Source organism: Aythya ferina (genome assembly GCF_964211825.1).
Source record: "Aythya ferina genome assembly, chromosome: 8".
NCBI lineage: Eukaryota > Metazoa > Chordata > Aves > Anseriformes > Anatidae > Aythya > Aythya ferina.
Genome location: NC_140304.1, coordinates 8,146,333 through 8,161,200, shown reverse-complemented (window position 1 = coordinate 8,161,200; position 14,868 = coordinate 8,146,333). Strand labels below are relative to the sequence as shown.

The 14,868-nt window shown below is 39.7% G+C and overlaps 1 protein-coding gene across 2 annotated transcripts in view; it reads left to right on the top strand.

Annotated features, from left to right (window-relative positions):
* The window catches only part of NEK7 (NIMA related kinase 7), a 66,508-nt gene that overhangs the window by 15,233 nt on the left and 36,407 nt on the right, over positions 1-14,868 (top strand). For both annotated transcript variants that reach the window (XM_084527446.1, XM_084527445.1), the window contains exons 4-5: positions 9,098-9,160; positions 9,718-9,828. In XM_084527446.1, coding sequence (XP_084383572.1) covers positions 9,098-9,160; positions 9,718-9,828 — 174 coding nt within the window. The remainder of the gene's footprint in view (positions 1-9,097; positions 9,161-9,717; positions 9,829-14,868) is intronic.

The window sequence follows — 14,868 nt, the reverse complement described above, 5'->3', positions numbered from 1 at the left end:
ACTGATGTCCTCAAACTGAAAGTAAGCTTCAGTGTCGTTGGGAAAAGATAACAAATATGCATTATCTGTATAAGAACAGTCCAGAACAAAGCTTGGAATCTATAAGTAATATTAATATTTATCGGTGTCCAATTTGAGAATCATTATGCAAATTAATTATTTTTTAAATTAACAGTTGTAAGTCATTTTTCAGGTAGCAAACATGCACTAAAAGTGCATAAATCAAGTAAGGTGTATACGTAACAAACCTTGTAATAGCTTAAATGAATTCATGTTTCCAAAGACTTTTAGTAACTGGAAACAAAAATGAACCAAAACCCTGCTTAAAGCTATGATTCAGTGTTTCCTTCAGACTTCAAGATGTAACTGAGTTCATATTGCCATGTCTGTGAATAATAGATCAGTGTTTGGGACTCTACGTGATAATTAAATGCAAGTGCACTTTGGAATTGAGTGAATTGCATTGGTCAGAATTTGTGTGTTCTTGAGGGCCCCAAATATTTCCATGATTAAATGTTTAAATGGTAACAAAACAACAGTTCTGCTGGAGAAAATGGAAGAGCAGTGAACTGGTTAGTTTACTGCAGCCAAGAAACACGATGTCCCTGTACATTTTAGCATAAGAAATGAGGAGGACTGATTCTTTGTTCAGTTATTTTGTCACTGCAATTAGTAATTTTTTGTAATATTTTAATCAAAAGTGAGAGTTTAAATGAAAAAGCCTTGCTTTTTTATTGTCATATGGGCAAAAGGCAGCCTGAGCTCAGCCTCTAAGCAGTTTTATTTCTATTCTTTTTGATTTGTTTGGAGTTGCACAGAGATGTTTGTTATAAAGCTGTTATCCTTTTAAAAATTCTCTACTGGATTTACACTGAAAATCTGTTGACAATGTCTGTGATAGTGAGTGAAACTAAAATTGTAATTCTGCCTTCGATCTCTTGAGAAATATTTAGCTTATTACTCGAAGGAGCGGTGTTATGAGTCCTGAAGGGTGTTTTGTTACCTTAATACATTGCATACAGCGTACGTCAGGTTTTATAGACTATTTTTCTAGTGTTTCTGGATTTCAATAATTTTCTTTTGGCTGTGCTAATGCATGTATTGTAAATTTCTGTAATATCTTGACTTGCTGTTCCATTGCTGTTTTTTTTCCTATGCCCTGCAGAACTAGGGGGCAGGGCTAGAGCTGGGAGTCATTTAAAATAAATAAATAAAAACGGGGTTCCTCATTCTGGGAAAACTGCCAGATGTGTACTACTTCAAAAGCTGAAATATTTTCTGAGAACTTTGATCAACAGTCTTGAAACATTAGGCTAGTTCTTCCTTCATTTCCAGTGCATGAGAAACCAAAAAGGTCAAATGTGACTCCAAATGCGTCAGTTACGGTGGATGTGGAATCCTTGGTGCTTGAAGATGGTCAGAAAGTCCGGCCTTTTGCTATTAACTACAGCATTTTTATAACAGTGCTTGTGCAAAGATTACAGAGGCATTATAGCATGCGTACTCTTAGGAGTATTTCAGAAGTCAGTACGTGAAGCTGAATTTTCAGGTCAGATTTCTCAAGTTGACAGAAGATTTTTCAGCTCTGGAGAAGACATCCTGCTGTCCATTTGCAGGTGAAAATTTCTCTAGCAGTTCAACCGTATAATATCTAGGGATATATCTGGTGTTTAGTAGGAAATAAGGGTAAAGATTTGTGTCTCTTCCAAATGGCTTTATGCTGGTAGTGTTCTGATTGCCTTAAAGTAGCCAAGACATGCTGCTGGTTTTCCCTGTGAATGTTACTGACCAGTGCACGTCAGCAGGGACGGTGTTCTGTGATCTGTGAAGTAGCTTTCCATATGAAGGCTGGGTCTATGTAGAATACTATTGGAATAGAAAGTATGACTTGGGTAACCTATAGGGAAAAAAAATAAAAAAGGTACTTCCTAGCTGTATCATGAAATACTACCTGGATTGGCTTACTTGCCATGTTTCTGTATTGGGATAGTGTCTCCAAATCCCGTACCTCATGTTTAAAACAAAAACAAAAAACAAACACCACCAACAAAAAGCGGGAGCAAAAACAAGCAAACAAACAAAAACAAACAAAAAAGAAGAAAACCAACACACTGAGATCTGGACTTATTTCTGTTTTCCCATTATCTTCCCTTTTTCATCTCACATCTTAACAACTACATGTCTTCCTTTCTGAGTTTGCGAGTCTTATTCTCCCTCTTTCTTCCTCCCCCCAAAAAGCTTCATTTTCCTGGCTGGGTTGAGTCCGTAGCTCCCTTCCTGTCTATTTGACCAGTGGTTCCCTCTGCTTGTCTTTGCCTTCAAGGTCTGATGTGGCTATTATTCTTCAGTTATCCTCTCCCAGTCTTACTGGATCTCAGGCCTTTATTTGTTCCAAAAGGATTGCCAGCCTTGATTTTTATTTTTTTTATTTTTAGTGAAGCTTTCTGACAAGAATGTTTATTTCCTGCTATTAAAATTGTACTTGGCTGAAATATGTACAATATTGATAAATGTTGCATTAATGTGTACAAAATGTATGTTTGTGCAACTCAACGTGAGCAGAAGCAAGTGGCAGTACGATGCTGTGGGAGGAAGGACAAGCAGATGGTGACAGAAAGCGCTCTTTCTGAGTCTGTGGTTGTTGCTGAGTCCAGATGACATGAAGAAGTAGAAATCTTGATTTGGTTTACAGTCGGATATGTAGCAGGGTGAAAACTATTTAATTTGCAATTTCTTTCTAGCAGTGTAACCAGAATACATAAAATTAATTGTTGGGTGTTTTCTTCTCGTTCTACCCTTCATGTTTCATCTTCCTGTGTATGGTTAGCCTGCTTGGAGTTAGGGAAGTGGTATTTATAATGATGAGGTGCTCGCTTTTTTCACGGAACCATGTTTTTGAGATGCTGTTGTAATACTACCTAAATAAAACCAGAATTATAAAACAAATCTTTATTCTTCACTTTCACTAATGTCTTGAGTGACACTGGGTCGAAGAAACATCAGGGAAGATCAACTGCAGATAAGATACTAATGTAGCAGTCTACATTTGAAGAGCTTCTAGTTAAGTTTCTTAACAAGTGTGAAGTCCAAAATACATGGAATAGCCTGAGGAAGAAGCAGAGCATCTCTACCACTACCACTGTAAATAATCCTTGCAAAAGAACCATCAATACCCTTAGGTACCACTACATGTCATTCTGGGCAATAAGCACTCTAGTGGTTGCTTGGAAAGGGGAAGAAATCCTCACAAACTGTTCTCAAAAGACAAAACCACGGAACATCTTTTGTAAATGGTTACAATTGTTTTATCTCTCATCTCTTGGTCCTTGTTCTTTCCAGAAGCCTGCAAGATACTTCCAGAACCAAGACTGGTAATTAAATTTCAAAATGCTACAGAATAGCAAAAACAGGGGCATCAGAGAGGAGGTGCATTTTATGGTATGTAATAAACTCCTACCTCTCTGACCAGTCTTTGTTCCATGGAAATGCAACCTACTTGTCTTTGTTGATCAGTTATATTTATAAAAGTTACCACTTCTACTGTTGTTCTCCCCGCTGTTTGACTGTGCATAACAACACAGGTACAGATCACCTTTTTTTCAAAGTTCTTAGATTGGACCAACTTCCTGAGCAACAGTTCTTCAAAGATATCAGGCTTGGCAAGATGCTCCTTCTGTTTCAGACCTAAAGGAAGGACTGAAAAGCTTCGGGAACCCCCCCTGTTGCACCAAGTCTCTGCCCTTCATTTGATAATCGGTCAGCGCATTACAAAGCAGGACACTGTGAGCACTGACGGTTGGTTTTGTGTTAGGTGGAACTGTGAAGTGTGGAACTGGTATGAACTTAGATATGAGGGGCTTAAAATGGTGTATTTTAAGAATGTAACACAAGACTTGTAACTGTAGTCTTACTGTCACTGACTGGATATTGTTTGTTTGATTTGGTATTTTTAAAATAAACCTCGGCTACTCAAACTATTAGGTGGAGCTGCACATTTCAATACAACTGCAGATTGTGTTGAACGTTTCTGCTTCACATTGTTCCATCTTTCCTTCCCTTTCCCTCCAGTATCGGAGACCCCTGTGTTTGTGATTCAAAACCGAATCCTTTTATCTTGCGCTTACATTCATTATTCATTGTGTATTGTCAGTGGATTGCTACTTCAGGCTTGAATTAGAGATAATTAATCTTAGGGAAGCACTTGTAATTTTACACGTTATGAAGCACTCTTGTCTTAGCACAGCAGTGCAGTGGTGGCAAAATGCTCAAATGCTCCTTGTTGCTGTTCAGTGTCTCAATATTTGTGTGCATTCAAGTCTTTATTTTGCTTATTTGTCTGTAGACTTACGTTGTGGCAGGCACGTTCATGTTTTGCTTTAGAAGAACTTTTTGTTAGGTCATCTTTCCTTTATACAGCTTTTTTAAGCAGAACTAGATTAAATTGACATTTAAATGGTAAGGTTAAAAGGCTTCTATTCTTACTACTGAAGAAGAAGTCTTGGAAAAGTGCTGGAGGAGTAAGCGCTCCTCTTCAGAGCAAGAGGAATGAAGCAGGCTCCCACCTTGGCGTGTTTTGAAAGCGGTACCATGTGAAGAAACACTGACACATTCATTTCACTTCAGAAGCTGAGTTAAATCAGTCGTTGGTAATTGCGCAAATACCGTCTGCACTTAGGAGCTACGGCTTGATGTTTTCCATCTGGTGGTGAAATGTTTTTCAACCTTCTTGCTCTGCGCAGAGCTCTCAAGGAGCAGGAGCAGTGTGTGAGCATCTATGTCAGAAGTTTTCTCAGGAATTTCATTTCATGTGTTGCAACCTTTTTGTTTAGCTTACACATCTGTGCGGGGAACAGTTTGTGTTCTGGATCTTAAAATAGCTTAGAAATGGTTCTAAAAGTACGGCTATCTCCTGACAGTACTTAAAACTGATATTTCCAGAATGCCAAAAGAATACAGTTTCAGGAAGAGCTTTAAAAGGTCCTCTTACATCTCTTGAGCTGTTTTTGCCTAATTGTTTTCAGGAATTAATTGCTAAATAGGGCATGGCACTCCTCAAAATGAGGCTTTTGATTACACTTTGTGAAAACGGATGCATCATAAAAATATTTAATGTAATTTTTGCATATTAATAGTTTTTTCACAGCAAACATAATTAGTTTGTAGAAATGTTAATCTTACCAGAGTCCTTGAAAACAGAAACCAGGGAAGAGTAATTAAAATTTTAAATAAGATTGCATTATACTCCATGCAATTTGCATGGGCTAGAAAAACACAGCTACGACCTGCATTACCCCGCGATCCTGACCTTGTAAGCGGAGTCAAGAGTTAGTATTTGTTGTTAGTACAACTGATGGCCAAACCGGCTGACCAAAATGCAGCGCTTTCCGTTACTAGCCAATTACTGCGATGCTAATAATTGTAGTCTAATTACTGCTAGTGCCCAGCAGTCGATGTGCACAGCCCTCACCCTCCTGGCTGGTCCGGGGTGTCCCCAGCGCCCCGAGCTCCTTGCTGGGAGGAGGATGCTGGGGGTGGCAGCTCCTTCCTCCTCCACTACCAGCTGCCCCCTGTTCATTTTGACATGCACTTGAAAGGATCTTTTAAGCTTTTAAACTCTTTCACTGTGGCTTCCCTTTTGTGGTGTGTGTCGTTCGTCAGTGCCGAACCATTTTGTGGTGCTGAAGTGCAGAGGGTTTGGGTTCTGGTCGCAGTAGTCGCCCCGGGAGCTGACACGGGTTTGAGCCTGGGATCCAAGCGGAGCAGCTTGGCAGACTGGAAGGATAATCTGATGGGGAGGAGAGCCACTGCCAGCTGTTGGATGTGATAGGGCAGGGGTTCCTCACATGCCATGGACTGGATGGTGTGTTTTTATAACTTTGTTGCTGGAGGAGGTTAACGTCTGAGAAACTGGAGTTCTGGATTTTTAGGAAGAGACCTTTACTGGATTTTTAGGAAGAGGTCTGTTCAGATTAGATCTGGGCCAGAATTGTAAATGTTCAGATTGTCTGTCTTTATGTTTGTAAGGATCTCATAAGACTCAGTTCTTCTTGAACTGTGTTATTTTATTCATGTCTTAAATACTAATTTAGATGAAGCTGAGACAAATTTGCCACTGGGCTGTGTGAAGTGTAGCAAAACTGGAGGGGAGTCATGTTAATAAACCTTACGTCTGATTTTTCCTGGGATCAGCTGCCTGGCCTAGCCTATGCTCTGTGACGGCTTAATAACGAATTAGAAATACTGGGAATGCCAGCCAGAATACCTGGACTAAATGTTGTCTTTTTCTTCCCTATCCCTTGATCCCAAATCTTTCCCAGTCCTGCGCATAGGGCTTTTCTGTGTTCTGTTACACCTCTCTGAGGGGTCATGGTTTACGTCCTTACTAGAGGGTAGCTTATTTAAAAGCAAACAAACAAACAAAAAATGCTCACAATGCTTGCTTGTTTAGGTGTGTTGGGAAATACTGCTCGTATAGGTAAGTCTGTTAGTAAGCAGGTGTCTTGTATTTTTGTATGGGTGGTGATGGATAGGTTGCATGGGCAGCCTGTTGTCCACTGCTGTTGCTCTATTCCTTTACAAATACCCATCTCTTATGACAGAGAAGTGAGAATTATTCTCAATGCAGGATAACAGCATCTAATTTCTACCTCTTCACATTTGAGGAAGGTCCAGAGCTTGGAAGCAGTCCTCATCTGCCACGTGCTCTGGCAGCCTCTGCCGAGGTTGTTATACACATAAGGTCGATTAACCGCCTGTGAGGGTTTGGCTTAGGTCAAAGTATTCTGTGCTCAAGAACAAAGAATCAAAATGTGTGTTTCCACTGTAAACCCAGTAGAGAATTAAAGTGCTTGGTCACTTAGAGGTAATCTGCAACGACCTGGGAAGTGTTTATAGAATTTGCCCATGGTAAAACTAGCAGAAATACCAGGTAAGGGATTGAGGGAGGAACTGAAACTGAAACAGTCATTAGCAGGTCCAAACTCCTCTCTCTTTTCCCCGGCCACATTGCAGGTCTTCTGTTTTTAAATCTTGAAACTGTGTTTTGAATAATTTCTCTACACTGCATGACCAGGTAATTTGTGTATGATTTTCAGTTTAAAATTCTGTTTGCAGCTTTGATTAGGCTCCGCGGTATGTTGGGAGTTCTCCGTATCTGCACCTGGATCTCTGCATCATGGATAAGAAATGTTATTATCTCATGATCAGGCTTAGCAGACATGCACAACTTTGCCATGCCCCCGTACTTTATCCCCCTGCTACTCAGTGCACACTTCCACTGATTGTTTTTGGGAGAGGGGGGTGTGAGGTTTTCCTTTTGCTGGTCTCATGGTTTACTGCCAAAGACATTTATGATCTTATGCCTTCCAAGTACTTTCCCTGTTAATGTGCTACCTCTAATATTTTGAAGTTTCCTAAGTATTTCCTAGAAAAAAAATACTTCAGTCCGTCATGACAGTAGCAGGTGGTAGGACTTTTAGTCTATTGTCAAGGCGATTAAAGAGCAATGCTTTTTCATTCAGATTTAAGATCTACAGCAGATGCAGGCTGTTTCATCTCCTTCACTAAATGTGTTTTCCCAGCCTTAATAAATAAACTCTTGTCTTTTGCATCAATGCTATTTGCCGTTTAATACCTGTACCTCTAATTTCACATATAGTACTAACGCTTTTCTTCTCTTACATCTGAAATTGCTTTATTTCTTAGTGTTAGCATTCCTTTCTTGTTACTTACCCTGCTGTGTGTCTGTTATATCCTCCTCAGCCTCCTCCTTGAATAATTACTTGTAGCTCAGTCTGTTTATTTCCCATCATCCTGGCATTAATATAGAAGTAGTTGTGAGATGTTTTATTCCCTTTCTTGGTAGAGTAGTTTTGTTTTCTTCTTTCATTCCTTCTCTCCTGTTTCTTCTTTTTTCCCCATCTCCAGGCTTGGCATTTCAGTTCCTGACTTAGCTGTCTTTTTGAGAAAGCGAGTCTTGCATCCTCTGCAGTCTGGTTTTTGTGTGTCAGATCCGCGGGCAGGAGATGAGGTGGGCTTTCTGAGGGGAGCAGCGGCTAGACAAGAGCATATGTGCTCTCGGAGGGCTGTGATCCGCTACTGGTATTCTTCTGTGTAGCTCCACATCTGGTAGGCAGGCCTGTCCGAATCCACTTCCTTGGATTCTGAAAGTAATGTGGAATGAGAGGAAGGATTCACTGGAAAAGCAATAACTTGGTCACTTCTAAGGGGGATTTATCACTTGGTGGTGGTATATGGAGAGATGCAAATCTGAGAAAGTGAAGTGCAAAGGGAATCCAGGGTGGTAAAAACAGTGAAAATTGAAAGAATTCAGGTCAAATATAAATGTGGGTAGAATGAGGATAAGGACTTTTAATGTAAAATTAGTGGAGTACAGAACGTGGTTAACTGTGGAAGAGGCAAAGATGAGATCCATTGCAGAATAATTTGGAGCAGATGGGAGGTGGAAAAAAATGATGAGCAAAGGTGCCTAACTGTAAAAAGCTATAAAAGTCAAGGTGACAGATGAAAAAAGTGCTCTAGTAAACAAATTACAGAACCCAAATCGCTTCTTCCCTTGCTGAAGGGAAGGAAATGGGAGAGAAGGAATCAGAGGTGACAGTGAAGTTTTGATCCTGAGGGAGTAAAATGCATGCGTTATTTAAAACAAAAGGATTGTAAGAAGAGATTAAGAAAGGCAGGCATGCTGAGTCCTAGAAAGAATCCGTCTCTGATAATGGTGTGGTAGGTGTGGGAGAAATACCTGACACTTGGACTAGAACCATCTTGAAGGAGAAGTGCTGAATTATTGCCATGTATTTGAGTAGATATGCAGAAGTGGCGGCTGAGTTCGTGGAGGACCTGTACTTCCAGTGTAGTTGTTTCCTATGAAAAGGCTAAAAGTGCTGATATAGCACCAAAATCAGTATGTGGGCGTTGCAATGTTTACAATTGCACTAAGAGCATTAGGAGTATTTCATATTACTGTATTATATTTTGCTCATGTGAAACTTGAACTGCTCTATAGATGCTATGTGATAATAACAATGACTCAGCTTGCTTTTTTTAATCACTTAATTGTCTTTTCTCTTGTGTGTAGATATTTGATTTAATGGATGCCAAAGCCCGTGCTGACTGCATCAAAGAAATAGATCTTCTAAAGGTAAAAAATACTTATCTTGAATACAAATGCAACTATTATCAAAGTACGTTATTTTTTTCATAGATACACCTGAAGTGTCCACTGGTAGCTGTGTAGAGCTTTAATAAGTCTCACTTAAGGAATCTATAATCTATAATTGCTTTAAAAGTTAAAATAGAGAATTCAATCCTATCGAAAAATGCATAACTTCTCAAGTAGAAGTTTCTACTAAGCATGTGATATTGTAGTTAAGTGTCTTGTGTGCAAGAAAAAACTGATTTCAAAAATTGGCCCAGCTGTTTCATCAGGTTTTATCATACTATTGCACAGATGCATTGAAAGAAAAGATCCTTTAAAGTACTGACATGAATCATCGTCTCGATCCTAAAACTCCACCATGTTCTTTCAGGCTTGCGTGTTACTGCAAAATGTTCATCTGTAAATGCTTTTCATAAAAGCCTGTACTGTTTGTATCATACTATAATATATCTTAGGTGTGTTATTTGCCTAAATAAAAATATTACATTCATAAAATATAAGACACTACACTAAAACATGCGTTGTATATCTTTTCTTAGCAACTGAATCACCCAAATGTAATAAAATACTATGCGTCATTCATTGAGGACAATGAACTGAACATAGTCTTGGAATTAGCTGATGCTGGAGATCTTTCTAGAATGATAAAGGTAGGAATTAACTTTTAAAAATTATTATTGCTAAAAGGTTTCAGTGTTAAACTTCTTTGACTTCTCGTTCTGCTTGCTCACCGGTGAGTTGAATGCAGTTAAAATGGCCAGAACTGTGGAGAAAATTTGAGTATTTGTACTGACTTTTTTATGTATGCCCAATACTGATGCTTAACAGAAGTATTTTTTACACTGTTAACTATAGTGTAAGTGCAGGTGAGGACATAACTAGACTTAATTATATTATTTTCTGTGGGGAGAAAAAAAAAAAAAGCTAATGAAAAGCACTTTCATCACCATTTAGAAGAGTGCTTTTTGATGGCTTTCCTAATTTTGGCACAACTGTGTTTTGTGTTAGAACATTCTGTACTTTATGATAGTCTTGAAAGCAGAGGGGGCTGGTGTCACAAGGCAGAAGTGATTTTCTGTGTCTTGAGCTCAAACTGCTAATCAGTCTAGCAAACAAAATAATGTTTGAAATGGAAACCACTGCATGGTTTTGTAGGCCTGGTTAAATATGTTATCTTGAGACTAACGTATTTCGAAAATGTATTTTGTAATTTGATTGAAATCATGTACAGGGAACTTGCTGATAAGTGAGTGTGTGCTATAGGTTAGGTGATTTTTTTGTATTCTTAAGTGCCAGTTCTTTAGCTCATCGGAAAAAAAAAATTATCTAGGAGCTGTTGTATGAACTTCATATGCTGAAACTTGCATTAACTTTTAATCAGCTTTTTTTTTAATCTTTGTTTGTCATCTGACAACCACCTCCCCTGTTTCCCTACCCTTTTTCCACTGGGTCTTGGTTTTATGAAGTCCCTTTGGTGTACTTTCTTGTGTGTGCACCAACTTTATTGTTGTCAACATAGTGTAAGTCAGGGAACAAATACCGCCAGTCCATTAGCATTCTCTCAGCAACTGCCAGGCACAGAACAGAGTTGTGCTGTTTTGTTTAGGACCTACATGAATGGAGAATGTTAATTTCTTCATTAATGACTTTCATAGTTACGTGGTTTTTTGTTTTTTTTTTTTCCTTTGAGCTTTTTGGAGAATGTTCCCTTCTAGATTGATAACTATAAGGTAGGACGGTCAAAATTGGGTTCTAAACAGGTTGACAGGGTTCTGTTAATATTTATATCCAAATCTGATATTTTTCTTCATCTCATGAATTATTAATTCTGTGGGCTTACATTTCATAAAACATAAAGGAAGGTTTGTCTTTTCTTTGCAATGTTCAGTTTTGACACAACAGTTATTAATATGAGTACTCTGTGACAGATTGCCTTATGGCATGTCTGGTCTTATGACCCATTGAAGCTTTTTCTGCCCTCCTTCTCCCCCCTTCTTCTTTTTTTTTTTTTTTTTTTTTTTTAATCCAATGTGTGAATAATGGCTCCTTCAGTGCAGTTGGCCTCATTACACCTTGTCCAAGTCGGTGGGTATTTCTTTCAGGCTCAATCTTGGAGGCAGTTTGTGATTCTCCTCTTAACACAGGGATCATGTTTAATGTAGCAAACTTAGATTGCTGTTTGATGTTAATGACAGCCTATCAGGCTATTATTAAATATGTATGAGGTGTCACAATGCACTCAGTCTTCATGCTGCTTGTGGAGGAAGTGATTTGGTAGACTATTTGGATGATACCAGCGTTAAGTGTGGATGCATCGGTTACAGTGTCTTTTGAACAAAATAGTTTAAAAATTGCCTGAAAAATAAAAAATATGTAATGGGGTGGAAACTTCCTAGCAAAATATCTGCCTGTCACGTTACAAAGGTCAGTAACTGTGTCGTGTTGGTAATAAATAAATAAATAATGAAGCCATGCTTTGGTTTCCAGTATTCTTGCTAGTCTGCTGCTTTAAGTTTGTTGGAGGATGTCGTGGCACCCCCAGAAGAGTGGCTGGGTATCTGGCTGCTGTGTGATTTGTAGAAACAAGGTTGGAGCATGTTTTTGAAATTGTAAATGACCACAGTTTGAATGACAGTGAAACCACCGCGAATGTCAAGGAAAACTGCTTAACTGGTTTACTTGGGTATTTGTTATGACATTATTGGCACATCGGAGAATGCTCGCAAAGCTGCTGTGCCTCACAGTGCACCTTAATGAATTCTTTAGTTCTTCCCTTAATGAACCACGTCGTCGCTGTCCAGCTTTTATACTGTCCCTCTTGTTACCTGTGAATAATACTCTCTTTGTCCCCACTGAGTAGACAACTGAGGAAAATCACTTGATGTATTCATACTGAGGACCAATAATGGATTCTAATAGAATTCATAGAATTTGCTGTATGGAGGAGAAAAAAAAAGTAAAAAGTTGTGCATTGGCATTTACGAATCTCATAATGAAATCAGAAGCATCTCATGCGTGCTCTCTCTTCTCTCCCTGTGCCCCCCTGCCCCAATTTAATCCGGTGATTGAATAAGAATCTCACTTTATCCCTGGCCCCCCCCCTCCGGATGTTTCGTCTCTCACAGAAATATGTTTCTGTACAGCCTTTGTTTTAAACAGCCAAACCCTTGACCATGTCACGTTAGTCACCCAGAAGAAGAGAATTACTGGTGTCTGGGAGATACTCACTGGGTTATAAACTTGGTTTGGCACTGGACCATACAGCTGGGTGCTGCGTAAGCGCTGTGTAGAGATGGGGGAAGAAGGAAAGAGAAGTCTACATTGCTGGGTAGTATTGCAGTGAAAAGATGGCAAATAAACAACTGCTGTACCTGTTCCCAGTTGCTTGTGGTTGTCAGGGTTTGTGGCCTCCACTGTGCAGTGTGGTGGTCTGAGGGTGATGCAGCTCCCGAGGTTACAGGTAGCTGATGGAGCCCCTGGGTTGCCTCGTCACACCACCTCCTTGCAGTGCAGACGTGTTGTAAAGCAGGGCTGGGGCTTCATCTCCTTTCCTATTAGTCACGGCTCTCTTCCACCACAGGGACAGGCTGAACAGCGTTCTGTGGGAGCAAAACTGCTGACTTGGACAGGATTTTTTTATTTATTTATTTTTAAGCAACAATTGATATATATTGGATAAAGAAAATGCCATAAACAAAAAAGAATCTGCTAATTGCATTAGCCAAGAAACCACATTAGAATGATTCAGGAAAAAAAAAAAAAAAGCAAGCTTGTGCTAAAGGTGCTGAAATAATACAATTTCAAGTCTTGCAGAATAATTAGGATGCTTTATTTAAAATTAAAGTTAGTAGGTGTTAGAAGGGATGTTTTGAAGACACTGCAATGTTTGTTTTAAATACGATCAGCAAAAAGCTCCTAGGTCTATTTCCTTTTTATAGATATTTTTAGTTTTTCTGGCAAATAACCTTACTACACCAAAAAAAATGCAAACCTTAAACTGAATATGTCAACCAGATCTTAAGGAACTAAATCATGTTTTGGGAGTGAGCTTGAAAGCTTTCATCTAAAAAGTTGAAAATCTGTTAGCTAGCAGCTTCCTCAAGAAATGGGGAAAAAAAATCAAATTCCACAAAATGTCACGTAGGCACTTTACACACTGCTCAGAGAATGCTTTAATGTATATTTTTTCAGGGTTAAGTTTAAAAATAAAACACTACAATTATCTAAGTTAAATAGGCAAATATTTTAAAACAGGAAAAATGTGTAAATGGTATAAACTTCATACTGATTCCTCTTTTATTTTCTGTTTTTTTTTTCTGTAGTTGGGAACAGTATTCTTTGTCCTTATCTATCTATCTATCTAGTTGTGCGTGCAGGGTGAGTGTACATATTTGGATGTTTGCATATTTCTATATTTAAATGGGACAACTTAAACAGTGATAGTTATTTCCTTGCAAGCAACTGACACGTATCTAAATCGCCAGTTGTGGCATTGCAGTGGCTGGGCCTCTGCTTAGGCAGGTTTTAAGTCTCATTGATTTTCATTTTGATGTTTCACCTCTGATGGATATTTTGGGCTTCCCCGTGTGAAATAGCATCAGGCAGCTCTCTTCTCCACGTGGCCTGGGATGCAAACCCTCCCTCCTCTTTTGATGCCAAAAGATGTTAGCAGTGAGCTTCTTTGGAACTCATTGGCAGTGCTGAAGGTGTACCACAGGCTTTTTGGTACATTTCAGAGCACACATTGGCTCTAAGTTGACTTTGTTTGATTGGAAGAGTGCAAGCTGACCCCTTCAGAGTGTGTTTCTGAAAGATGTATGATTTAGTAGAAGGCTAGGGAAAAGTGCATTATGCTGCCACGGTGTGGTTTTTATTCATTTGTTTGTTTTAAAATCCAGTAAGCAAAAATCCAGTAAGCATTTCTTCTGAAAAACTGTAGCCCTCATGTAATAAAGCAGATATAAAACACGGAAAGTGGACTTCTCTTAGAGTGATGGCCGTGAAAACTCACCCGAACTGAAATTCTTTGAAGAGAAGAGGTTGTATTGCCCAGCAGGAACTGCAGAAGCACAGCAGCCCAAGTGGTGAATTCCCATACACGCAGAGCTGCACGAGCCTCTTGCATCTCCTAGCGCCGGCAGCGCTGTGTGCCACCCGAGTGACTATGAATGCTTCAATCTATAGCACAGGTGACTGAAATGAAATTGTTTTGCCAGAAATAGCTTTTTCCCAGATGCTTTGGATGAGCGTAAACTTTCCTGTCCTTTGAAGGGTATTTGTTCTTTCTAAAAGCAGAGGGAAGGGAGCAGTCTGAGCAGAACGCGGATGAACGAGTACACGGGGACACGCAGCCGGGCGCTCCTGGAGCAGGGAGAGGATCTGACTGGGACTGGGGAAGGCAAGTGAGCTGGGACTAGCTGGTGAGCAGTTTGGAGACAAGGTAGGCTGGGAAGTGGCCACACAAGGCGTTAGAGGCTGAGGAGTGTAGGAGAATGAGAACAGGAGTAATGCACTGGGAGAAATGGGAGCCCCAGTGCTGAAGATGAACACAGTGAGCCGAGTGAAGGACTGACTGTTTCCAGAAGGTAGGACAGCCTGTGCGGGGACCCTGGGCAGACAAACAGACTGTCAGTAGGTGGACAGCCTGGCTGGGGTAATTTGGACAGGCTGGGGACAGGCAGTGATTGTAA